General features: G+C 34.4%; 2 protein-coding genes across 2 annotated transcripts in view; one reads left to right on the top strand and one right to left on the bottom strand.

The window, feature by feature from the left end:
* PSMD1 (proteasome 26S subunit, non-ATPase 1) overlaps positions 1-27,764 on the top strand; it is a 74,245-nt gene that overhangs the window by 24,823 nt on the left and 21,658 nt on the right. The window contains exon 17 of the mRNA XM_016204679.2: positions 26,338-26,452. Within this exon, the coding sequence (XP_016060165.1) occupies positions 26,338-26,452 (115 nt within the window). The remainder of the gene's footprint in view (positions 1-26,337; positions 26,453-27,764) is intronic.
* HTR2B (5-hydroxytryptamine receptor 2B) overlaps positions 5,486-27,764 on the bottom strand; it is a 29,933-nt gene continuing 7,654 nt past the window's right edge. The window contains exons 2-5 of the mRNA XM_016204680.2: positions 18,449-18,605; positions 16,996-17,586; positions 10,160-10,360; positions 5,486-6,536 (exon numbers count right to left, since the gene is read on the bottom strand). Of these exons, the coding sequence (XP_016060166.2) occupies positions 5,647-6,536; positions 10,160-10,360; positions 16,996-17,344 (1,440 nt within the window). The 5' untranslated portion in view covers positions 17,345-17,586; positions 18,449-18,605 and the 3' untranslated portion in view covers positions 5,486-5,646. The remainder of the gene's footprint in view (positions 6,537-10,159; positions 10,361-16,995; positions 17,587-18,448; positions 18,606-27,764) is intronic.

Here is a 27,764-nt window from a genome sequence, read left to right as displayed (position 1 = left end):
TCTCACTTCCTCTCTCTGAAATCAATAAAGATATATTTAAATATATATATAGCCCTGCTGGGCGTAGCTCAGCGGTTGAGGGTTGACCTAGGATCCAGGCAATTGGGGTTTGATTCCCGGTCAGGGCACATGCCCGGGTTGCGGGCTCGATCCCCAGTCGGGGGGGTGCAGGAGACAGCCAATCAATGACTCTCATCATTGATGTTTCTATCTCTCTCTCCCCCTCTTCTTTCCTCTCTCTGAAATCAATAAAGATATATTTTTTAAAAATAAGTAAATAAAAAATAAAAAGTTATGTATATATATATATAATATATTTATATATATATATATTATATATATATAAAACAAAGGAAAATTAAAAGTACTTTTAAGCTTTATTTGGACACTGCTTGTTACAGCATATATGTGATGAGATTATACCATAAAATAAGTTCCCAGGGTACATGTTGGATGAGTCAAGTGTCTCATGTCCTTTTAATCTCTGGTAAAGATTTTCTACCCTGAGTTCCTGGGAGTGAAGCTTTGTTGTAAAGATTGGTGTATAACTTGAGAAATATTTATTGAATATCCACTGTGAACTGATTACAGGATCTTCTCCATTATATCCCAGGATAGGAAGCTATCCAATTACTGCAGGCCATAAAATATTTTCTTTCTATTATGGATAAAAATGTTGAGTGAAACAGCAAAGAACAGACCCATATGGCATGCTAATTGGTTTCTCCTTGTACCAGTCAGTTTTGTTGAGTGTGGTTGTTCAACCAAATACTAATGTTCACTGTGTTGTCCTCTAACCCCCTTTTGTCCAGTTTGTTCATGAAGACACTAGAGAGCCTTCACTAAATTCTAAACACATGGTATTACACAGCTAGTCTGGTACCTCCAAGACAAGATATGTGATTAGTGGCTTACTGTTTTTTAGTAAATCTGTAGATGTGTCAATTGTTCATTGATTCCTTTTCTAAGATCTCACAGAACCTATGTGTTAGGCTATTCTACGTTTTTTCAAAAGATCTGCAACAGAGTCCACACTTTTAATTTCTCAAATCCTGTTTCTTGAAAAGATTCTTTCTGAACATTGGAATATTGTATTTAGTCATTTACAGGCTTGTACCTTTGCCATTTTCTGTTTTTCCTCAGATTTGTCAGCAGTGGTTCCATAATTGCATTGACAAGTTCTGTTTCAGGGAGGTGGTTCATTTCGCTAGAGACTTGAACACACTTAAGGCAGTCATTCTCCTCACCTGTTTTGCATTTTGACCCATCTCACATTACTTTTTATCTTTCTCGTCTAAAAATCATTCTCCTGGGAGAAAAGATGGAAGAAGCAAAATGGAAGTTGAATAGTTCTATTTCCTTCCTGTCATCTTTGATACGTCATTCTAGCCGAACTGTGACCCTTACCTTCTTATATTTTTGCTCTAGAGTTTCCACACAATTCAAAAACAAAACAAATGATTTTATTATTGCCATCCAGAGAGGTTTGCGTATTTTAAAGGTTTTTATCAGGGACCTAGATAATTTTAGTATAGAAAGCATATCTTCTAGGTACACTCTCAGTAACTATTGGCTTGTGTAAAGAACCCTACTCATGATAATCTCTGTTTTGTTTTTTGTCAGTATTAATTCTCCCTGTGAGTGACTTTGTATTTCATGTCATAAAATCAGTTGCCTAGTGTGCATATTCGCCATATAGGAAGTTGATGAGCTAATTGAAAACTTTCTCATTGCTCTCAAATTAACAAAATTCACTTTGCCCTTGGATTCCTGTAGCTCACACATGTACTAATTCCCAGTTTCAGCAGCAGATGTCTCCCATGAGTTGCTTTTATTTTCTTATTAACTTTAATATTTGGAAAGTTTACTGTCCTGTCTTTTAAGAATAGTAAATATTTTCTGATGCGTCATCATTTACTTTCTTAATGGGTTCCATTTTATCATTTCTTCCCTGGTAGATGTTGCTTTTAAAGTAACTGCAGACATTTGGCCTTCTTGAACCATGTTTTAAGGATTTATTCCTTCATTTTTTGCTGTGATTTTTTTTTTAACTTTTTAAAATGTGTACTTACTGAACAAAACATTGCAAACATATCAGTAAATATGTATTTGTACTTCAGCAACTAGTATGAAATTGTCTCTGTGGGAAACAAAAAATTCTTATGTGTATCATCTCCTTTATTCTCCGGATAGTCCAAGGAGTCGTAGTATTTTCTCTCTTTCTCCTGATGTCTGTGGGTTATTTATTCATAGTGTATATGATAAAAGTAGAAAATTAAATTGAAAAGCATTCTTGTCATTGAAATGAGCCTAATACATTTTTTATCTAATAATTAGGTAATTGTTGGTCCCATTGTTACCAGTCTAGTCAGCAGGTTTTATTATTATAGCAAGTCTTTGGTCAGTACTGTACTTGGCATTAACTGAAACCCAATTGGAATTGACCAGAATCTGAATTATTTTAATTTGACATTGGAAAGGAAAATGAAGAAAGAAATTAAAAGAAGCATTGGTCTTTACATAGTTGAAAAAATTTTCTATAATGGTGAACAAGTTAATGACCTGATATAGATCTTAAAATTAGACAGTCTTGGAGGTCCTTGGTCATCTTTGCTATGACTTCAGCTGTTACAGTTTGAAACTAAATAATTCTCGGTGTATACGTTAATATGTTTTCAGATATGGATGGATCTTGCTAGATGTAAGGGAGATTCTTGGTGCAGGTATTTTAAAGCCACAAAAATAGGTTCCTTGAATGTAAAAATGTTGCAATACTACTGCCAGATGCATGAATTATCTTTACAATATCTCTATTCAAAATTGTATATCAATTTCATACATATTTTTGGTATGCTGTTCTCTATTTTTGCCTCAATATCTTTGTGTATAATTCTAGATGCTATAACTTTCTTACTTTTTTGTGTGTTTTTCATTCTTTTTTCTACACCTTTGTTTTTTCCTTTCTATTAATTAACAAATATGGAATAGAATGAAAACTTTTTTTCAAAATTATTTTTCTAAAGAGGTACAACCTATTCCTTTTCTTTGAGAGTAAGACTATTAAATAGAGTTTCTATGTTGCCATAGAAGTGATTAACTTTTGAGATTTGCTTAAAAATTAAAGTATTCTGAAATACAAATATCAGTTATGTATCAAAGTGGTAAAGATTTTGTGCTGTATTTCACTTTTTCAGAAGTAGTTTATGTTGGGGTTGTATTTCATTTTCTTAGAGTCTTCTGGAAGTAGTAGAATGCTCCCATTAACTATAGAAAGATTTCTCAGCTAACTGTAAGCAAAAACTTTTTTTTTAAATCCTCACCCAAGGATATTTTTTTCCATTGCTTTTCAGAGAGAGTGGAAGGGGGAGTGAGTGAGAGAGAGAAAGAGAGAGAGACACACACACACATTGATTGGTTGCCTCCCAAACGTGTCCTGACCGGGGACTGGGGATCAAGGATTGAGCCTGCAACTGAGGTATGTGCCCTTGGCCAGAATCGAACCCAGGACCCTCAGTCCACAGGCCAACACTCCAGCCACTGAGCCATACCAGCTAGGGTGCAAAGACTTTTTTTTTAAACTGAGGCTAAATAGTTTAAATGTCTAATAATTAATTTTATATGTATGCATATGTTTAAGCACACACACAGATTTGGAGGCAATGTAGAGCATGTGGGAAAACAGTCCTACTCTAGATTGTCTAGGGGTAGAGCTTGGCAGTGTGATTGCCATCTCTAGTAATTAGGTTTCCTGAAACAATTATAGATACTAGATATCTTCAGATACATAAAATGCAGTTAGAGTGGTATTTGAAAACTTAATCTCACAAGACGTGGCAAGAATATAAATATTAACATATGCCAAATCCATCTTATTAGTGACTAGAACCAAAACTGAAAAGAATGGGGTTTTTTGTTAATGTTTTGATTTGTGGTTTTTTTAGGAACATAAATTATTTTACCTCTTATTTGATACAGCCTACCTGCTGAAAAATCTTAGACTGGTGGGACAAGTGCATAAAGCTTTGATAATTCAGGAATTAAATTTGTAAGATATACTCTTTTTAGCAGATAATATGGAGCCTGTAAGATCTATGTATTAGAACCAGGTTTTAGAACCAGGTTGTAGGAAAGAATTTTGCCATTTGGAGAATATATACCTGGTTTACTTGAGCTGAGCTTCTCAATAGCCAACATATTTCTTGAAGTAATATTTTAAAACTGAGTTGCACCCTGTTGCCCTGAGTGTGGCTCAGTTGGTGGGAATGTCGTCCAGTGCACTGAGAGGTTTTGGGTTCTATTCCCAGTCAGGGCTCATACCCAGATTGTGGGTTCAATCCCCTATCAGGGCACATATAGGAGGCAGCTCATCGATGTTTCTCTCACATCGATGTTCCTCTCTCTCCCTCTCCCTTCTCTCTCTAAAATCAATAAAAAAAACACCCTTGAGTGAGGATTCAAAACAAAACTGAGTTGTATGGAGAAGGAGAGCAATAGGATAATAGGTTGAGGCATGAGAAGGGGTCAACTTGAAAAGAAAAGGCTGAGATATGGCTGTCTTCACTGCACACCCCCTCAGCCTAAATTTATGAGAGTAGCATAAAAATAAAATAACAAAAGTAAAAAGAAGTGTCTACCATTTATAGAGTGCCCACATGTATTCACTCTCCTAAGAACCCTATGAAATGCAGATGAGGAAACAGGCTCAGAGAAATTCAGTATCTTTTGTAAATTCAATCTGGTAGCTAGTGAGCGACACAAAATGGATTTATTCCCAGGTGTAGTGATGCAAAATTGAATGATGAGAAGGTAAATCAAAAATGTTTGTGCCCGAAGTTCAACCAAGTCTTTGGCCAATCTTTGGCAGCCGTGGTCTCAGTTTATGAGACCACTGAAGTTTAGGTTCCTGGATTGAGGTCTAATGCCTCCAGTTTGCACATGTTCTTTAAAGAACATAATGAGGTTTAAGGTACCCAAGACTGATTTTATTTGTTTTCTACCCCTCTAATACCCCCACCTCTGCTGAATACATCCCTGGTATGAGCCATTTAACAAACAGCTCCAGTTCTAAGACCCTATTATTTTGTATGATATCCAACTACTGTCCTCCCTACCCTTCCATCAAGGCAGTTTCCTGATCAAAGCCAGGTTGTGACTATGTCTAACTAAGCCAGACTGTAAATGGCTATCTTAACTTCTTATCTCCAGATGTGATCATTATATACTTATTGATAGGTCCTGTTCCTATCACTGTTGTTATGCCTATGCTTTTAAGGCATTGAAGACAAGGATAATACTTGTTTTATTTCATTTGTAGCACAGCTTTGCATACAAGTAGGAACTAAATAAATTCTAATGAAGACATGTTTTAGGCCTGAAATTTATTGATTTATTTAATTTTATTTCATTTGAATACCTCAGTGTTTAACCAGAGGACTCAATTATTTTAATTTGCAGCTGTACAAAATGATTTCTTTCATGTAGTAATTGTCTCCAAATAAAGAAAATTGGATAATCTTAATACATAACTCTTAGTGTAAAGAGATGATATGATACATGACTTAAGTCCTTTATATAATTCTTTGTACAGTCATATCCACTTCCTCCTCCTCCTAATCATTATATTGGATGAAAGCTGTGCCATTTTTTCTATACATAACTGACTTGCTCTTCACCTTTGTCACCTTCATTTTCGGTGAGAAGAAGTGTATCTAGTAGCATGATTGAAGAAGACTGAATGGTTGAACTTCGGAGCCTCCTTGGGCTCTGGTACATGGCAGGATTAATCCCATTTCGCATTCCACGTTTTATGAAAAACTTAGAGTTCTCTGCTGTTGGATTCCGGAAGATATTACTGGAGCATTTTCTACGAGTTTTTACAGATTTTGTGGCCCGGTAATTGCAGGTGATGTATCGGCCAAATGCATCCCTAAATGTCTTGTTGAAGAGGGTGTAGACCAAAGGATTCACTCCTGAGGAAACGTAGCCTATCCATACAAATATCTCCAGGAGCATTTTGAGAGTAGTCTGGTTGCAGGAATCACATAAAACTAAAGTTACATTTGTAATAAAAAAGGGGCACCACATAAGCAAAAAGAGGAAAAACACAATCCCTAGAACCTTTGAGGCTCTCTGTTCGTTGGAAATGTTCTGCAGTGACTTTTTTCCAGCAGTGGACATTCTTCGCATAAGCATATCGTTGCTTGAGTTGGGCAGAGTTTTGTCCTTGTGAGAACCATTCAGCATTGCCACCTTTTCAGGTGAGGAGCAAGGTGTTTCGTCCCTTTGGAAAACTGTGGACACAGTCAACCACGTTAGGCGTTGAGGTGGCTTGTTTCTGACCAAGTAAGTTTTCTTCTGTAAAGCATGGATAGTGAGAAAGTAGGTCACAATCATGATCACCAGAGGTATAAAGAAGGAAGCCAGTGAGCCGAAGAGCATGAAGTTGCCGAAACGCTCTCTTGTCATTTCACAAGTGATGTTATTTCGATTAACTACATCAGTTTTTATCCCTTTAATAGGGACTGGAACAGCAATGCCTAAGGAAAAGGAAACAAGATAAACTAAGTTAATTTTATGACCTTTGATTCTTAAATAGTTCCTTTTAGAGTTTATTTTAGTGATTTTATGTGGTTAATATATTGTAATTTCTGGTGCCCACAATACAGATTTTGTCAAAGCACTTAATCAATGGAAGATTTGACACATAGAACCTAAATAAGCAAACCTGCTGTTTTTAAACAGAGATTGGCTCTAGTGATTTCAAGTTTATAATTAAAGCGTCCCCAAGGCTATAATATTTTCATGGAATGGTAAAGAATGTCTTCATTTATTCCCCATTCCTCGTAATCTATACTTGTTTTTTTAATCTATCCTAGATTAAAGAAAGGGAATTCAGGAGAAGCTGCTTTTATCTTAATGTCCAAAGATCTAAGAGACTTCAGAGTATGTTTATGAAACATCTTAATTCTGAATCAGTATCTGTTATCTTTTTAACAGTTAGTTTTATCTTTTGATGTTTGTGAATGTCTTTGACTCTTTTCTTTGTACTTCTTAGTGAAAACTAAGGGGTTCCTTGTTTTTAAAAAATGGTACTTAAAATTTTGAGAGTATATGAATTGTGAAATTTATTTTCAGGATTGAGTTCCTCTAATAGATATGAAAGAAATATACCTCGTGCTAATTTTATAATACTTTAAATACCATAAAGTAAATATTTAAATATGATCATGCTTGGTGAAGTAGTTTATTAGGAAGACAAGTAACACAAGGGTTAGTCTGAATCTTTTTCCTTTGAAACAGCAGATATTTAAAAATAAGTCTGAATTAATCTTTAGAAACCTCTAGAATCCTTGTGTTTTATGAATCTAAAAGTACTCCATTATCTGCACAGCCTTTTGTGATAGCATTAGACCCCTTGACGAGAATGTTTTCCTCAAACCCTTTCCAAGTGGAGGCCACTGCTTTTTCTACTTTTCCACAGGACTGCCACCAGAAAGAGGATTCTGTGTACTTACTCTTCTACACTAGGGGTCAGCAAACTGCAACTTGAGCGCTAAATCTGGCCTGCCTTCTGTTTTTGTAAATAAAATTGTATTGAACCAGAGACATACTCATGGTTAGCGTATTTCTATGGCTGCTTTTGTTCTGCTGCAGAGTTGAATAGTTGTGGCAAAGTCTGCAAACCCAACATATTTACTATTTTGCCCTTTACAGAAAGAGTTGGCTGATCCCTGCTCTACCCTCTTTACTTCTAGGTAATCATTCCACTGTTCTTTGCCCCCAAAACACTTCCCTTTTCAAGTCTATTTAATTCACTTATACCACTCTGTTCTCCATTTTATCTACCAACCTCCAGGACATTTGTCCGTCTTGCTCGATAGCTCCTTGTTATAGTCTTCCTCTCCATTCTTCCATGGCTGTCATCTTCTATGTCTTCATCCCATGGATGACCCTTCTAACACCTTAATTTTACATTCTTCTCAACTCTAATTATTATTTGCACTCCTGAAACCTTTTATAAGTCCACTTAAAATTACCCCATATGTAAAATCAGGAACTCTGATAGTTGGGTTTCTTGCCCTGCCCCTCTTCATCACTTTAGAATGTCTCTTTGCTGTTACCTTGACCTCTGGTCTATCCTTCCTTCTCTGTTTTCACATTCCGTTAACCTCATCAGGGCTCACATCACCTTCTCAAGGAGATAGGCTATTGTATTGACCAGCGTGTTGGTCAGCACAGCAACGTTTACGTTTCCGCTGGTACTTTGTATACCCTCACTTATTCTCCTTAGGACCTCACTGCCGCCATTGTCACCTAGGACACCTGCAAATCCAGAGGAAAGTGAGCTCTCTTCGGCACTTTGCAGAGTTTAAAAACTGAACTAACTCCATGATCTGCTTTTTCTTTTACAAAGTTACTAAATTGTCATTGGTCCTGCAAGACAAAGTGTGATGAAATGAAAAGAGCATTGATCTTGGCCTTGGTGCTGAAAAGCTGTAAGAATTCTTAAGCCAACCACTTAAAACCTCTAGTTTTTTTTCTCATCTATAAGAGAAAAGAGTAGATTTGTAAGATCCCTTCCAAAGCTGTAAATCTGGGGTCTTTTTATTGTTTTATTCCTGCATATTTGTAACTGTATTAGTCCAATCTATTTATATATCTTCCTTCCTTGAGCGTAAAGGTTCTCTTTCTTATCATCCTCGTAGTCTTAGTACCTAGCACATCATAGGTACTCAATAAAAACTTGATCAATTTAAAAACTCATGTTATCTGGCCTTGATTGAGGTAACACATCTACCAACAGGCGGTTTATATATTGGCTTGATCATATTTCACAGTTTCAGATGTTTTAATTCTTAAGAATGCATTTCTCCCGTTTTCCTCTTGCCTTTGCCCACTTTCCCGCCCTACCCCAGCACCTGCCTCCCGTGGTCTCTCTTTCCTCTTCCTCATTGCGGTGAGCTTAACAAAGACGTGGGTCGTTTGACATGAACTTCTTTAGGTTTCCTCCTTTCCACTTTAAATTTGGTAATTGTCACCTATTATCTCCCATGCTGTTTCCCTAGCTACGTTTTGGGGATCCTCTTCTGCTCTGTCAATCAGCCTCTGCCCCCAAAACTAGCCTTTTCTCACTGTTTGAAAATCTCCATTCTTAGTAGACTTTTCCTTGACCCTGCTTTCTTCCTCAGCCAGAGAAATAACACTTCTTACTTTTACCTCTAGACTTTTCAACAGGTTTGGCCCTGATATCATTATTTCAAGAATATAAGGTCAATTTTACTGTCTTGCTTTTTTGCCCCAGTGTTCTTATTCTGATTGGAGAGAAGTCACATCTTTTTCTTGCTTTTAGCATTCTAGGTCTCTCTTGATTTTTTTTCCCCCTCTTTGAATGTTTTATACCATGAAGAAGTGAATCTGCTCTTCAGACTTGAATGATCATAGTAATTGTTGTGAATCTGTTTGTTTCTCTGATACTAACTTATAAGAGGTTTGAGCTATTTATGCTAAGGTATTATATTATAGCAGCTGTCTTTGCATATTAAAGATGGGCATAGGGGCATAAATCAGTTTAGAAGAAATCTGATTTCTTTCTATAAATTGTTTCCAAATCATTTGCACCTCTCTTAAAACTTCTGATTTGCCAGATTCAGAACACTTAGACAGTCATTTACTGCCTTTAGTAGGTGCATACTTGCTTCCATGGTGAATTTGATCTTTGATACCTGCATACGAAATACTTGAGTAGTTTTTTCTCTTTTCTATTTATCTTCTGAGATGTGATTTAAGATGCTTTTGTTGTTGTTTTAATATTTTGGGGGCATTCTCTGTGCTACCTAGACCTTAATGATCTGTTAACAAATATGAAAACTGTTTTTACTCTTCCTACACATCAAAAATCAGAGCAGGAAGGTCTCTCAGTAAACATGAAGATGGTTCTTTCTGAGTCCATGAACTTTTCTGCTTTTTCACACTTTTTTCTGATCGTATGGTTTAGAAGCCGTATGATGAATGTACTGGCATAGAAGCTTATGTTGATGTATCAGTAGGCTGCCTTGACTTCTTGTCCTGAGTTTCATGGCCTACCAGGCCTGGAATTCTCCTAGCTAACTGGAACCAAAGGCTATATACATGACCCCACATCCTGACATTCCCCACATACCTATTGAAATTAACCACACCGCTGTAATCTTGATGAATGCTGTAGCTCGTGAGTTATATTGATTGGCCTGGATTGGCTTTTTAATGGCTATGTAACGATCCACTGAAATGGCACAAAGATGCATAATGGATGCAGTAGAAAAAAGAACATCAAGAAATAACCAGGCAGGGCATAGAACAAGTGGGAGGGGCCACATAGCCTCTGAAAGAAAGAAAAACAACAAAAATGTGTCTTCAGCAAAATGGCAACCTTCAATCTGCAGTGTTTCTTCAAAAGTGCTACACATTTTTTAACCCTTTTGCTTATCTGAAATTTAATGAAAACTCTACAAGTTAATGTTTAACTTCAGATAATAGAATCAATAATATTAAATATACTTCTGTAGATTGTACCTTCTAAATACATTTTTATTGTTTTTATAATAATTACAACCCTTTTCTAAATCCGCATTGTAGCGTCATTTTTACCTTTGCTGTTTTGTCTGTTCCTTTTGTGATCTTTTAAAAATTTACAGAATGTTGCACCAGGAACTTAACCTTGCTATTCAGATAAAATTTATTTTTAAGCTGCATGATGACTGCATTAAATGAATAGAAATCTTTTATACAAAACAAAAAGAAAAAAGACTTACCTAATTGCCTAAATTGATTCAGGTAATCTAAGAATTTATACAAATTAAAAACAATTCTAGACATTCTCAGTTATAAAGGGACTTTTTTCAGTCCATATACTTTCATTCTAAAATTATTTTTTAGTTAGTGTTAATTTCATAGGCTCAAGGTAAGAATGGTTTCTTACTATTCAGAATAACAGTAGAAGATTCAGTTGGTGTGGTAAGATAGGATAACTATTCCAAAACTTTTTTATTAGGAGTTTCAATTTGCTTTAAGAATTTATTATTTCTTTTATTTCTTGTAATATATTATGTCCAGCTTATTTCCATAAGAACTTATTATTTTAAATGAAACAGTTGTAGATTTACATAAAAAGAAAGAAAAGTGTATCTAAGAGTCAATCTATGGGAAATAAGTTATTAGATATTTGAACTAAATTACTGCTACTCTGGGACTCTAAATTTGACTTTTTCATAAAAACTTAAAGACAAAAGAGGGAAAACATTTAAATTATATAGCATTTGTTGTCCTACAAAAAGAAAGCACACAAATTTTCTCTGAAAAAAAATCACATTTTGTACCTCTTTCCCCCGCCCACTTCCAAATTAAACTCAAATAAGAATTTAATTTCAATAGGGTTTGAATAATGGCATTTCTATGGTTGCCTGAAATAATTACAAATTGATAATTATAGAAGTAAAACAAGTCTTAGATGAGTCTTAGATTATAGATAGTTCATTATTTATCTAAAATATTAGTAACAGGAAGCACTTATCTCAGTCTATTGAGATCTTGCTTCCAGGTGTATCCTCTCTGGCTTAAATACATTTTTTTTTAAATATGTCTTTGTTGATTTCGGAGGCAGGAAGGGAGAGGGAGAGAGACAGAAACATCAGTGATGAGAAAGTCATTGATCGGCTGCCTCCTGCATGTCCCCTACTGGAGATCGAGCCCGCAACCCAGGCATGTACCCTGACTGGGAATCAAACTTCAGTCTCTTGGATCATAGGTTGATGCTCAACCACTGAGCCACGGCAGCTGGGTTGCTCAAATAAGTTTTTATAAAAGTTCAAAAAAAATAGTAGCACAAGTGTTTTGTTGTTTACAATGAAGACTTGTATGCTTTAGATACAACCATGCCAAGGGGTGATAGAATTGCCATTCATGTACATAAGTTTTTCTTTGTCTCCCAGACAAGGTTCAACAACCTCATATGCATTGGCCTAAGTCTGATATCTTCCTTAGAAAAGAGATCTGGCAATCATCTCAAGAATTTATACGCGTATTGGTTAAGACCCAGTTATTCTGTATCATTTAATATGAAATACAACTTTTAAAAAACACTGAGTTCTGCCTTTGTCCCTAGAGAAAATTCTATGGCTCTCTTGTTAGAGTTATTTAAGATATAAATGTTGGCTGTTTGTCAGATATTACATCTTTGGTTGAAGTAATTTCTCATTTCATTTGAGAAAGAGTAATAGAGATTAAGAGTATGTATTCTAGAGTCAGTTCTCCTGGGTTCAAATCATGTCTCTGTTATTTATTTTTATGTCCTCTCATAAAATGGGGATGGTAATACCATTTTTATAGGATTGCTTTGAGTATTAAATGCAATAATACATGTAAAGTGTTTAAAACAATGTCTGGCATAGAGAAAGCATTCAATAAATGTACTATTATTGTTTGACAGAAACTGTCCAACTAGCCCAGCCATTAAAACACTCCTACTTAGAAACAGTAAGCCATATCATCAGTTTAAAATCAGTATGTTTATCTCCTGCTTCCGTCCAATTGAACCTAAAGCTGTACTTCAAAAACAGGGTATAAGAACATGTTTAAATGTTCAACTTTTAATTTGTCATGAAAGTATGCCTTTTACTAAAGTTGAAACTATTTTATATATAAATTGCCAAGAAACACAACCTGTATACGTTGCAATGCCTATTTGTTTGTTTGGGGGAGGGTGCTTTGTACCTGATGTAAAATCCTGAATTTTTTAATCAGAAACTGGTTTTTAACAAACCAAAATCATTTCTTGATGAGAGAGATTCATTTGACCTGAAACCTGCTTACCCTTTGGGTAAGTTTTTAGTTTGGAAAGCCAAGTTATAGCATCAGTTTAGGAAGTAATTCACATCAATCTTTAAATCTGGGGCATAAGAGAGTTCCTTTTGGAGGACTTAAAAGACTTACTTTTAAAGCTATTCCTAGAAAGCTATGCCTATAGAGTTCACAGAGTTCATGAATGGATTGGAGCAAGACAAATTCGAAATAGTCCTAATACCCCAAAAGGATATCGTTTTCTAGTATACATTTTTTTAATCTCAGAAATGTTTATGTTTCTATACTTGCTTTCCAGGAAAGAGAGACATGGATAAGTACTTCAATTTTTATTATGAAGATCCTGTTTTGTATTTGTTGTTTTTCCACTACATTTGAGCATATGAAATATTCTGGGGTTAGATGTCTGATATGATAGTGTTTAAAATGTTTCAAATGATTTAATACTTATGAAAATTTTTCGTTGGTTTTTAAATTTTCCACTTTCCAAAAATAAGTGCGTTTAATTGCTTTGCTCCTTCATTTAAGAATTGGGTAGAACAGCATTTCATTGCATAAATTAGTAACTGATTTTGTTTTTAATTTTAATATACATCTGTTTCATCTCTGTTCAGACTCACATCTAAACTAAATCACATATATTTAAATATATAAACCCTTTTGCATACTGTACTAATTATTGCCAATTATTAGTGCCCATAATATCCTGGACCCTACTTAATTTCAACTGATACCTGCAATGTAAGATTTAGCATATCCATATTATAGGCAAGGCAGTTGAACTCTGATATGTTAAGTGGCTTACCTAAGTCAACACAGACCAGGATTCAAAGCCTGGGTGTCTTTCTTCAAACACCCTCCTAACCCCCCCAATCCTTTAGCTATTTTATACACCCTCTTTCAACTGTACCACAGATACTGTTTCAACTTACAGATCATGAGACATGGATTAAAATTTGTTATAAATAAACTGATAATGACAAATGGATGACCAAATGCTATATATTCTCTTTACATTCTGAATCATTTATTTAATGAGGAAAGGAAAAGTTTGGAGAAATCAAGACTTAAGCTGTAAATTACTAATTTGTGATCATGGATTTTAGGAATCTGTATTCAAGACAGTAACAAACTAGAACTGCATAATGAAGATATTAAGTCCAGTGCTCCTAGAGAGGGAGAAGTGACAGAAAAGTTGACAGAGCACAACTCATTTGAAAGACCATGTTATGCCAGGAATCGTAATCTTGGTAAAATAAACAATATATAATCAAATATTATGTAAATCATTGGTGGAATAAAATAGTCCTCAATATAAACGCCACTTTTTAAAATTCAGTGCTCTCCCTTTTTTAAAACTTAATTTTATTTGAATATTAGCTCGTATAAAGTCTTCATTGCTTTAATTGAATTTCCCTGAGATAACTAAAATCACTCATCATCATAGGGTAGTTAACTTTTTATGTGTATAGAACTAGAGATACTTTTGTTTGTACAGACATCAGAAGTTCTGAGGATTCTCTGCAATGAGAGAAAATACACAAAATCTGTTCCTACCATTTACAGTTAGAAATTCTTATAAATGCATTAATTTAGAAAGTCTTACTGATTGTTAGCATGTGAAAGGCTGTCAAAAAATCTTAGTATTTGAAGTCAGGTCTCTCTTTATAATATGTGCAATTCCTAATTTATGAATTCATTGTTTTGAAGTTTTTTAGAGGGCAGCATGCATTTTCTTCATATACTTTCTCATGAAATACAATTTTTTCAATAATGAATTAATGCAATAATGTTTTAAATAGTCGTTAAGTTCCCAGGTTGGTTCATTTTTTTAAAAAACCTAACCCTACTATACAGCTTAATTACTGATAGTAAAAGTGTTTGGGGCTATGAAAGAGTTTATTTTGTAATTTAAAATTAACAAATACTGGGTGTCCCAAAAAATATATACATCCTTTAACAGCTGATATCAATTTTGAAAATGAAATGTATATTAAACACTACCTTTATAATTATTCAAAGTGTGTGTATACACTCTTTTGGGACACCCTATATTTGAAAGAATGTAATATAGTTAAAAATCATATGTTATTTAGTACATAAACAAAAAGACGTTCCACACATGTTAAAATATGTTGGGTTTCCTGCTAACTTTTATTGCTAAGAATATCTTGGGCCCCAAAACTTTAAATAATATAACATTAGTTTCCAGTTGCTGGATACCTACTATTTTCCTGTGGAATACATGGAATTACCTCCTTTATCTGTTCTTGTGTTTCCTTTGTCACCTTACTTTAATACTATGGAACTTTGCCTTTTCAGATTCCTTAACTATTTAGCTGACAATTTATTAGTATATATCACAGTATTTTATGTATAGTAGATGTTTGATGTTTATGGACTCATGGATATTAAGTTAAAATTTACTTCCACATAACTCGCTCAATCTCATTTATTTAATATATCAATTAAATTTTATAATAGTATGAGATGAGCATTTTAACATTTTCTGTATGCCAGCAAAGTACAGCTTAAGGAGTATGATTTTACACATTAGGCCACTATTGTGTGTATGGAGGTAAGAGCTTGAATCCAATACCTGTATAATCTTTACTAAATATGCATAAATGTTCCTACCTAATCCTCATTTACTGTATTTCTTTTAAATTTTATTGAGAATTAAGATTGTCTAGGTTCTCCTTTAGAATAAGATTTCTTAATTGTTTTTCATGGTTATGTGTAGCACTAGATTATTCAAAAGATTATGTCTGACCTTATAAAAGGGAGGAGGGTGGGTAGGCAGCATGGATGATTAAAGAACCTGTTGAGCAGCAGAACCTTGTTCACTGCTTGCTCTGCCTCAGAAATTAATGCCTGGGTAAATGTTGGCTTAGAATGGGAAGTTTCAGCCTGTCACCATTCGATTATATTTGGGGGATCAAGTACTTAATTTTAGATACCTTTCTATAATTATAAAAATGTAACATTTCAACCTGAATATAATAGTTGGAATGGCAGTTTTTCTTGACCTCCTAATATGCATTGTAGTTAAACAAATTTTACTCTTATAACCTGAAATATTTTTATCTTCACCATATAAACATAATTCCAAGAAGCCCTATTCTCACACAAATAATCATTTTTCTTGAGCATTTAATGAAGGGAATATCAATTTACACCAAGCATTGAATAAGTTAAATATCCTCTTAATGCTGATTCTCAGGAATCCTCATAATTCATCAGCAGAATTATTTGTGTTTACTCACATTCTATAACTAGAGATAATATACACAAATCAGAAACAACATCACTTTAATATTGTCTTTTCATTTTAACAACTTTCAGAGTCAAACTACATTTTTTTATTGTAATAATTCAGGTATTGGTCACTTATTTTAATAACCTAGAGGTCTGATTCCTCTTACATATATATCAAGGACATGAACGGTCAGAAATCATAAAAATTAAACACATGGGTCATCTGTTGGGACACTCTGAGCCAGACTATTTCCTTCAGCAACTAAACATAATTTTTTTAAAACATGACATGTGTAAGAATTGTGTTTAAGTCTAAAGTACACAAACTATAAAAAGATATAACAAGAAGTTTTAGAATAATTCTAATTTTATGGGGGTTTAGTGATTTAAATTGAAATTTAGTGATTCAAAGGCCGTATCAATAATTAACCTAGCACATAACTGTTACAGAAGTGTCCTAGCTATGGCTTTGTAAAGAAAAAAAATATTAATAATGGGAAAGTTGGAGTATATGTCTGCTCTTCACTATAAATTTTTTGGTAATATCTGCAGAATCTATGAATATTGCTAACTTGGATGACTTGTGAAATTATTTTATTAGTTGGCTAAGGAGGGAGTAGAATTGCTTCTAAGAAATTATTTTTTGCTCTTTAAAACTGCCATAGAAAACTTGAAACTAATATAATATTGTACGTCAACTGTAATTGAAAAATAAACTATGATTTAAAAAAGAAAGAAAGAAAACTACCATAGAAAATGATGAAAAATGAACTGTTTACTCACTGTATGTTTAAATAGTCCAGGTCCATCTTTAAAGATTAAGCAAGTATTCATTTCTCTAGTACTATATCATAATTCTTTGATTTGATGACAGGAATAAAGTGAAATACTTGAAATACTTACCAAACATTATTGTCAAGAGGGCAGTTGGCATCACAAATATTCCAACCAGCAAATCAGCCACTGCCAGGGACATTAGAAAATAATTGGTAGCATACTGCAGCTTTTTCTCCAGTGAAACAGCCAGAATAACAAGTATGTTTCCACCAATTGTGGGTATTATCACCATGAGTATCAGAAGAGCTGACCAACGTGGCTTGTTTCCCTGCTCCTCACCAATCTGTTTCATTTCCTCTGGTATCGATTCTGTCTGTAATCCAGACCAGTTAGAAGAGATTAAGTGATCAGATGAGCTCTGCAAAATGAGCCCAGGAATTGTGCTTTGTTTGGATATTCTGTAAGAAAGAGCCATTTGCTACTTTTCTGTGATTTGATCCAATTCCAGACACTGGTCAGCATGGTCAGTGACTGAACTGGTCATCTGCTTTTTTAAGGTATTGGACCCATGCCAGATACTTGAAGCCGAAGTTGATTCCTTCCAGGTTCTCTAAAATGAGAGCGTACATGCATTGGTCCATGTCTGTAGATAAGGCCAAGTGTTTAGTATTCTGCAGAGGCTCAGGTTTCAGAAGGCTTAGTGAAAGAAACCAATAGCTGTAGAAAAAAAAAAAGACTTATTAGTTTCTCTTTTTTTCCTGTAATGGTAGAGTTGTGTTAGAATTTGAATGTCATAGAGTTCTCCCTAGTTATAAAAAATATATGGATTGCATTATTTTATTTATTGTCAAAAACAGAAAAACACTTGAACTTAGTAGCCTCTCCCTTCTCAATGGGTCTCTTGTGCATTTGTGACAGTGCAGCCAGTTTCCACAAACATGTTCCTGATATTTCAGTTGTTACCTTTACTTTAGAATATGTACAGAAAGAATAGAAATGTCAAAGCAAATAGTTCTGAATTGAACTTTTTGGTACACACTAGCCACACACCTAGAAACACTCAGCCCACCCAAAGTGTACCTTTTTTACCAGCTAGGAATTTTTATTTGTAGTTTGTTTTTTTCGGACCAGACTAATCTTAATACTGATACAAATGCTGTTTTCATAAAGCATTTTAGGACTCCTTTAGTTTGAAGAAGGAAAAAAATATAGGTATTACTAGGATCCAAATAATTGTTTTTAGTAATTTCATCTTTTAAAGAAAGCATGTTTCTGCAACAGATATTTTCCAAATTTATCACTTTTTGCCAAATTTGAACCAGTTTTTTGCTTGTTTGTTTTGAATAGTAATTTTTTTTCTTTACTTTCTCAGTTTCCTTGGAAAGGAGAGGAAGCTAAGAGGAAGATTAAACCATTTATTCATAAAATCTACAAATCTCATATTAAAATTTTTTCCTTTAACATTAGTAAACTTTTCATTTTGTTTTTCAAACTACTAAATAGAAATGAAAGATTATAGTAGCAAAATTTTTTAAGGGGAAAAAAAGATTAACTCTTTTATTATTTGTGAAACACTCACCTCTTATTTGCTCATTTCCGTTATCTGCTCAGACCGCTCGCTGCTGTGACTGAAGTCCTCCTCCCGTGGACTTTCTCTGAGCCTCCAGCCCTGGCACTTGAAAGTAGTGAAACTAATGTGTTGTAGAGCTGTAAGCGTGCCAGGGAGGTAATTTCCTCTTCGATACATTCGTTTTTAGAGAGTAGCAGCATTCATTATAATTCATAAAACCACCAGTGACATATGTTGAACCAGTTCATGACCCTTATTCAAGTTATATTGTTAAGAGCTCTCTTTAATATTTGGGAAATTATAATAAACTCTTGTCATTTTAACTTAAGATAGCTTTGTTTTGGATTAACCCTGGGCTGTTTTTCCCATTTGGGAAAAAATAAGATACAGTCTAGAAACTGTAGAGCTTTCATTCTGTGAAGAAGCTGCCCTGTGAGCCATGTAGCGATTTCTAGAGTTCTAATTGCTTGCAATGAAACAAGATTCTTACCCAGTTTTTTGTGCCTTTGCTATGGAACATAATTTGCTCTGGTTGCAGCCTTATATAGAAGAGCACAGAAAGGTCTGGATTCTACATGTATACATAGGCTTTAGCAGAAACTTTTTCATTGCTTATTTTTAAACAAATGGCCTCTGAATCTGAGAGTTGGTTCACTGGCAGTTTTCCCCCCACAGATATATTAGGGAAAGTATATGATACGTAATGAAAATATATTTCTGCCTTATTTCAGAAAATGGGTATAAAAATTTTAACAGCTATGTTACCTATGTTTTCTCTAAACCGTAACACTAGGTTGGTACTAGAACTTTAGCATTCTCAGTTTCCTTTTGAAAAGATCATCATAGATCACTTGTATTTTAAAATTAATTACTTCTAGATCAGCAGTAGTATTTATACCCTTTTTCCGCTTCAAATTTATATTTCTTAGCTTGTGTGATTGTTACTGGAAAATACTTGGTTCATTTCAGTTCTGCTGAGCATTTCAGATTTTATTCAATGTTTGCTGCTTTTTTAAAACTCAAAATTCAATATTTTAGAAAAAATACTTGCTAAGAATTTGAGGTGAAAACAAAATAATACTCAGGAACAATCAGATGCCAGAATTTCCCTATAGGAATATGGAATATTTTTAAATACTGCTTTATTATGAAATTACAATTTGATATCTGTGCTTGTGCAGGCAGATAGGGGGCTGCAAAACAAATAATGTCATATTGAAAATAGCAGCTCCGGTATATTCAGTGAAAAGACTTGTATGAAATAAACCTTCATTGATTTGTGCTTACAGATAAAAAATTTTTAAATATTCTGTATATTATAAAATACTACCATTATTACTATTATAATACTTTGTCAATACTAACCCCTCTCACCCACATTCACTCACTTTTTTAAAAAAAATCTTAACTAAAAATAGTTAAAATTAGTACTTGGATTATTTTTGAATTTTTAAATTAGTTTAATGGCTAAGGAACATAACTAGTTAGAACAACTACTTATTTGTCAACCTCAAGTTATTCAAAGCATAGCTGAGAATCAGAAAGAAAGCAAAATAATAATAAAGAAGTAAATAAAAGGGTAGACAATCTCAGTTTGCAACTAAACCATGTTCTAAAACTTCATGCATGTGAGATAGAAGGTAGCTTGTAAGTCCCTACTCCAGATCTTTTTGCTCTACGCACACACTCACAAAACCTCTCTTCCCTTCTTTAATGAAAATAACATTTGCACGTGGTAGTAAATCTAAATAATCCAAAAGAATGTTCAGTGATAAATTCACTCTTGAGATAGTTTTAACGCACGTTTCCCTACCCACTCCAAAGTAGAATAACAAATTAAAAATTGGACAAGCACTTTGATAATAACAAACAGGGTCAACTGAAGAAACAGGAATTAAAAAGTATAGATGTGTAGGTCTACTCAGAGACTTACAGCTCTCATATAACTCAGCCTTCCACAACTATATGTGATAGAATAATTGATGTCATAGTGGTGACTCCCACATTTATAAGGAAAAGTTAAATCATCTTTATTCAGCTGTTTTGGGTGGCAGGAATATGTGACATGCATTTTAAAAAAAGAGTTCCAGCTAGGCGTGGCTCAATGGTTGAGCATCTGCCTAGGATACAGGGGATCTCGGTTCGATTCCTGGTCAGGGCACATGCCTGGGTGGCGGGCTTCATCCCCAGTCGGCGTGCAGGAGGCACCCGATCAATGACGACTCTCTAATCACTGATGTTTCTATCTCTCTATCCTTCTCCTTTCCTCTCTCTGGAATCAATAAAGATTTTTTTTTTTTTAAATAATAGTAAAATAAATAAATAAAATTTTCTTTCAAAATGATTTAAAGGTCAAGTGACATTTCAAATATGTGGAAATTTCATTTGTGTAGAATTTCTCATTTACCAAGAACTCCAGACAAATTCTAATTAAAGTAACTTAAAGGTGAGATTCAGACTCTCTCTCTCAACATAATTATCACTGACTACTAACTTCATAAAACAAGAAACAACTAGATCTTATGTACACTGCTAGTCCTACCCCTCCAAAGAGGGGGAGGTGGAGAGGAAGGATGTGAGAGAATGCAACTATGTTTAAATGACATAAAGAAACCAATAGAGCAGATATGGAGGGAAAGAACAGAAGTTCAGTTGTAAACATTTTGAGTTTGACATTTTTTTAAGACATCTAACAAAAATATTAAGTAGGTCATTGAGCACCCAGAGGTTACCGGTTTCATTCCCGGTCAGGGCATGCCCAGGTTTCCGGCTTGATCCCCAGTGGAGGGCATGCAGGAGGCAGCAGATAGTTATCTCTCTCTCTCCCTCTCTCTCTCAAAAAAAAAAAAAATCAATAAAAACAAATTTTTTAAAAAAGAGAAAAAGAACATTCAGTGAGGTTGGAGAAAATCCAGCAGAGTGTGGTCTAGTAGAAACCAAGAGAAGAAACTATTTTTTATTATTATTATTTTAATCATCATCTGAAGATATGTTTTATTTATTTTTAGTATAAACTATGTACTGTAATTCCCAAATTTGTATCTCTAGTTTGGGCCTTTCTTCCAAATTCCAGACTCATGTTTGTTGACCTACTCAGTATTTTTGTTAGATGTCTAAAAACAATCTCAAACTCAAAATGTTCAAAACTGAACTTCTGTTCTTTCCCTCCATATCTGCTCTATTGGTTTCTGCATGCCATTTATACGTAGTTGCATTCTCTCACTTCCTACATTTTATTCATCAGGAAATCTTGTTGGTTCTTCCACCTTCTCCCACACACACGTCCATCCTTCTCTCCCCCCTCCCCTTTGGAGGGGGTAGGACTAGTAGTGCACATAAAGTCTAGTTGTTTCTTGTTTTATGAAGTTAGTAGTCATTGATAATTATGTTGAGGTCCATTAATTCATTCTAAGTTTCAAAATGGTGATGATATAATGTTATCATTTATTCATTTAACAACTTACTTTGAAAAAATTTTATGTATACATGGATTATATGCATGTATATGTTTGGATAAAGACTAATGTGCAGTTTTGCTTTCAGAAAATGTTTGCATTCTGATCATTGCTTAGATTCTTTTGTCCTTTTAAAGCTCCCTGCTAAAAAAAAATTGAAATAAAGAATATTATGATTTTGTAATCTTGAGGAGGCTGAATGTCTAAGCTAATTTGTTAAAGAGTGAGTCCTTCCTTGTCTTAACACGTCCCTGAAGAATGTGTCAGAATTGGAACTATTATTCGGCTGAGAAACTTCCAAGAATTTTTTTATGTGCTTTTGAGTTTATAGTCCTCACGACCTATTATGGTCTTTATGGTAATCAACTAGGTAGAGCTCTGCATTACACTCCCAGTGTTTATGTTCCCGGGCAAAAATTTTTCTAAATCTCATGAAATTGTTAATGCCCTATTCTAAGTATAATTTTTAGCAAGTCGGGATCATAAAATAAATGAAGTGTTAAGATACATTTAGGATAAGGTCTTTGCTGTGAGTCTGTTTTCCCTAGAATATCCCTCCCTTGCTTAGAGGCAAGTGACTAAGTGTTCTATGTGCCATTAGCTCCCTAAAAGGTTGGTGAGGTAATCTGGCAGTCAGAACCCTGAATATAACCAGATTTTTTGGTTTAATATCCAACTTGCTTTATGTTTTGAATGAATTTTTGGGCATGAGTTACCTTACCTTTTTAAAAAATAAGAGTCCAAACTATAGCATGCTAGTAGCCAAATTCCTGGTTCTGACCCAAAGACAATTTCCAGTTATGCATCTAGATTTCAGTGGTTATGGTATAGTATTATACTTTACCACACTGCCAACTCTCCCCAGCATGAATTAAGTAGAGCAGATAACATTTTATGGGTAAAGCAGTTAAGGTTCATATTGCCGCTCTGTTAATAAATGTCTGCACTAGAATTTGTACCCAGGTCTTTCTGATTCCAAGCCCATGTTCTCTCTACCACAACTGAAGACAAGGGAGAAAAGAGCAGAAGCATAATTTAAGGAATCACTGTATTATTTCCAGTGAGAAAAGATTGGAGCCTAAAACAGGCAATGAAAACAGAAGCAAGATTTAAAGGTTTCACTTGACTTGGTAGATTAGATGTGGGGAGTGAGGGAATAAAATGATTGAAGATGTGAGTTTCCTGGGTGTGTAGATGAATGGTCATTGTGGGACAAGCAATTTAAGGGAAGCGTGCTCTTTATTTCTCTTTCTGTGTGGAATTCTGTGTTGATTAAAGTGTTTGTGGTGTATTTAGCTAATGATATTCAGTAGGTCCTTTGAAATTTAGAATGCTGCTCAGATTATTTGGAGTCTGTGGTTGATATTATTGATTTGAGAGAGAGGAAGGGAGAGGGAGAAAAACATGGGTGAGAGATAACCATCTATCTGCTGCCTCCTGCAGGCCCCCTACTAGGGATTTAACGCTTGACCAGGAATCAAAATGGGAACCTCTCAGTGCATGGGCTGATGCTCAACCAGCTGAGCAACATCCACCAGGATGGGGCCAGGGGGGTTGTGTGTATTCTTAATTCCTTTGTCATTGTGTTCATCATGTGGCACTTGCCTAATGAGGATTATAAGCTCATAATTCTACCCTGAGGTTTATGGCCACACTAAATTCCCACTGTGATCGACCCCATGTGCTTAAGAACCGTGTTTCTGCCTATATACGTACATTTCTGTACTTTTTGCTCTCTAGTGAAGAGATAAGTTAGAATAAAGACACCATATTCTTGACAGCATATTGATTTATTAATATGATTTAACATTGAGGTTGCAGAAAATATTCAGTAAAGAAACAGTGGTTAATAGTCAGTATGTTGAAAGAACCGAATTCGTATGTGCAGTTTATGGTAGGATGATGTGGCAGTGACTAGTGCATATGCCCTTGCACAATTCCTGCTCTGTGGAAGGTTTATGCAAATCGTAACATCGGCAAGATGACTGTTAGCTCCAAGCCAAGAAATTTTATTGAAACTACAAATCAGAACTGCTCTAGTGTGCATTTTATTGTTTTAAAGCGGCCTTCCCTAGACTATACGTGGTCTCCCTACTGGGAACTTCAAAGCACATAAAATTCAGAGACACTCAGCCCTTATAAGTAACACTCACAGGTTCTTGTTAACTCTACCTTCTTTTATTATCTAGCTGAATTATAAACTTAAGGGGTAAGAGCAGTGAAGGGTTTGATTATTTCTCCCAGTGGTTAACCATTAGGCCTTGAACTTAGTAGAAAATACTTGTTGGTTAAGTCTCTAAATATAAATTTAGTTTGGCTCCCTTTGTCTTTTTACTAAGTAATAAAATAAAAATTATTTTATTTTTAGTACCTAGCACTGTGCTAATAATTTATGGAAATATAGAAGATACTCTCAGCTCTCGGCCCTTGAGACATGTGCAATCTTGAATGGTATTTGTAATTAATTAAACAAAATGCTTGAGCGAATTTTGGGTATCAAACTATAGACAAAGCTTTAAGTTCTTAGCCTAACAGAATTAAATAAAAGTTAAGTGGATGGCCTGTCAACTACAAGTGGCAGAATAACTCCCAACAGTCTCTTTGGGTAATACCACTTTAAATTTTATTTTTATTTCATAGGAATATTTCTCATTGAAGCCATAGAATTTTTGTAAAGTGGAGCAGATACTATGGTCTTTTTTGCAGGAGAAAGGGACCCCAAAGTATATGGTTAATTGAACCTTATGTAAATTATCCCAGCTATTTGTAGATGAAACAGAAACTCGAACATGGGTTTTTGACTGCATGGCTTCCTCTTATATAACTTATTATTTATCTCAGTGTGCATATAAGTTATTACCATATTTTTAGTTATTTGCTCATTTGCTTTTTTTATATTATTCCTGCAAAATAGTCAAGAAAAGTTTATCTCTAATTACAGAAAAGAAAATGTAAGTGACTTGCCTAATGTTATGTAGTAAGAAATTAGCAAACTAGGGCTGGAACCCAGATCTTGTTAGTATATTCCATATTGTTGCTATTAGTATTATTTCCAAGTTATTCATACTAGGAAACTTACTCAAACTGAGAACATTTTTAAGAAAGGATGATGGACTCCGTTGTATGGGGAAATAATGCTACCTTCCCTTATAGCAAAATTCCACTCTTATAGCCAGTTTCATAAACTTGGCTCTGCTCCATTTGAAATTTGAATTTACCAGTCACTGGAGTTTGAGTCTAAAGAACAGTTCCAGCATTGAATTATAGATTTGAATTGGTCTGTAGGTGATAACTGCTTCCATTCACAGTGGGATAGTCTTTGTTTTAATTTTTATTGAAATGTAAATATGAATAGTCTTTTTTAAAACAGATTCTATTGAAGTATAATATACATCTGAGAGCATGCTCATGATCATTACCCTGCAACTTGATGAATGTTCACAGCTGAATACATCTGTGTAACCAGCACCTAGTTCAAGATTATTACCAGCCTCCCATAAACTTTCCTTACACTCTCTTCTAATTACTACCCCTGTCCTGCTGCCCCTCAAGGGTAACCACTATAACAAGAGTCTTTTAGAGGTCAGATACTTCCTTAGTCAGGGTTGTCTTGTTTCTTTTCTTTGTCACAAACATAAGAGGATGACAAAAGAACAATTGCTCTATTACTTCTTATCAACACAAAAGTAATTGCTAAAGACAAAAGAATATCAAAATTTCCTCATTATCAATGCTTACTTGTTAGTTTAATATTCAACCAGGGTAATGCTGAGAGATTTAAATCTTTTATGCAGCCCTAGACGCATCTCAGGTTCCATTCCAGTCAAAGGCACTTACCTCGGTTGCAGGCTCCATCCCCTGGGAGGCAACCAATCGATGTGTCTCTCACACTGATGTTTCTCTCTCTCTCTCTCTCTCTCTCTCTCTCTCTCTGAAAAGCAGTAGAAAAAATATCCTCAGGTGAGGATTTAAAAAAATAATAAAAAATAAAAAAATAAATCTCTTACGGAGCTTTGGAAATATCCTAGAATCTCTATAAATGACTTTTGTCTTCTGAAACAGAACACAGAGAGTAAGGAAATATAAGAATGCATGTAGAGCAAGAAGTGTGCACCCCCGCCCCCCATGGTTATTCCCAACTATGGAGGAGGCACGAGGGAATGAGTAATTCTGTAAAGCAGAATTGTGATTGAGAAATCACTGATTCATTCTTCTTTCTTTGCACATATTCTCTGAATATTGAAGATAGTTTTATAATATCAGTAATTAGAATTCTGTAGATTTTTAATTCTGCATTTTCTGTGTTAAATATAGATGTTGTTTCCCAAAACTTTAAAAAACTGGTTAAAATGCTCCCATCTTGACTTAAAATATGTTATGTATAACACTGTCTTCACTTTCTGTTTCTTTTTTTTTTTTTTTCCACTTTCTGTTTCTTATCAGGACCCCTGAACAGTGCCCCAGTGTTGTTTCATTGTTGTCAGAGAGTTATAATCCTCACGTGCGTTATGGAGCTGCCATGGCCCTGGGCATCTGCTGTGCTGGTACAGGAAACAAGGTAAAGCCCAACACCAATGGGATCAGTTCTTTCCTGGCGCCAGACTGTTTTCCTTCACAGAAAAGTTTATGTAACAGCTGTAAAAATATGAGTGTGGTGTGATCTGTAAGACTTAACTTGCCTCACAAAGCTCCCCAGAACTTCCTTATTTTACTGTGCTGGATGGCTCAGAGCTGTTTAAGAACAAACTACCACATTATGAGGCAGAAAATGCTGTTGATTTTGGTTATTTTACATGTTTAATTTGCAGAATTAGTATTGTGGAAATCAAGGTTCTCATCTTAGGCCACCAAAATCAATTGATTCCTTTGGTTTGAGTTTTTGTTGTCGTTTTTTAATTTTTAGTAAATTTATTGGGGTTGGTTTGGTTTTAAGCAAATCATTTAACTGCTATTTGCCTATTTTCTCCTTATAAACTTAACGAGATATTTTTGTTAAGCCTTTAAAAGTGACAATTAGTTGGGTTAGACAAGTCAATGATTTGAAAACACAATTCATGAGATTCATAAAGAAATACATTATTATTGCTTAAATAAGTATTTTTGATTCACAGCAATAACATAATCATCATACTTTACCTTTTATAGGAAAAAATATCCTCAGGTGAGGATTATAAATAAATAATATTTTCATTTCTTTTGGGTAAGAAATTCTTATATCACAATGTATCTTCACTTTTATTAGAAATGTCATTGGGTATATAAAATGCAGTTTATAGAAATTGACCTTCATATAGTTGGATGTTGTACTGAGTATTTCCCCTCTCAGGTCTTTAGTAGACATTTTTATCAGGCCTCATAAGTTAAATATGAATTAGACTTTTGTTTTCTTTCCAGATTATTCTAAACTTAATATCTAGGAGCAAATGTTCTTTGAGACACAGCATCTGACATGTTAATTCAATGAAAAATTTTTATTATTTATACTAAACAAGTCTGCCTTATTTCCAGATAGTTTGTATGATCTTCATATCAATATCTATCTGAAGTTTGGTGCTTTGGTTATTTTTGTTTCTTAAAAACCTGAAACATCTGTTTATTCTAAAATATATATTTAATGTTATATTATACCTAAAAGGTCAAGTTAATGTCTTTTAACTTGTAAGTTGGAAATTTGGTTATATTTTTATCATGACTACTTCATAAACAATATTGACAATATATGAGTAATGTTTGAAAAACTTACTCCTCTGCACAAAATCATTACATTTTTTAATGAACTGGAGAAAGAAAGCATGTATCTGGTATGTGTAATATTTGTTAACAGCTCTCATTTTTAAAAACAAGTAAATATAGTCATGCAGCACATAACA

The sequence above is a fragment of the Miniopterus natalensis genome, chromosome 8 (genome assembly GCF_054644295.1).
Source record: "Miniopterus natalensis isolate mMinNat1 chromosome 8, mMinNat1.hap1, whole genome shotgun sequence".
Classification (NCBI taxonomy): domain Eukaryota; kingdom Metazoa; phylum Chordata; class Mammalia; order Chiroptera; family Miniopteridae; genus Miniopterus; species Miniopterus natalensis.
The sequence above is the reverse complement of the archived record's forward strand: the minus strand, read 5'-3'. Positions and strand labels throughout refer to the sequence as shown.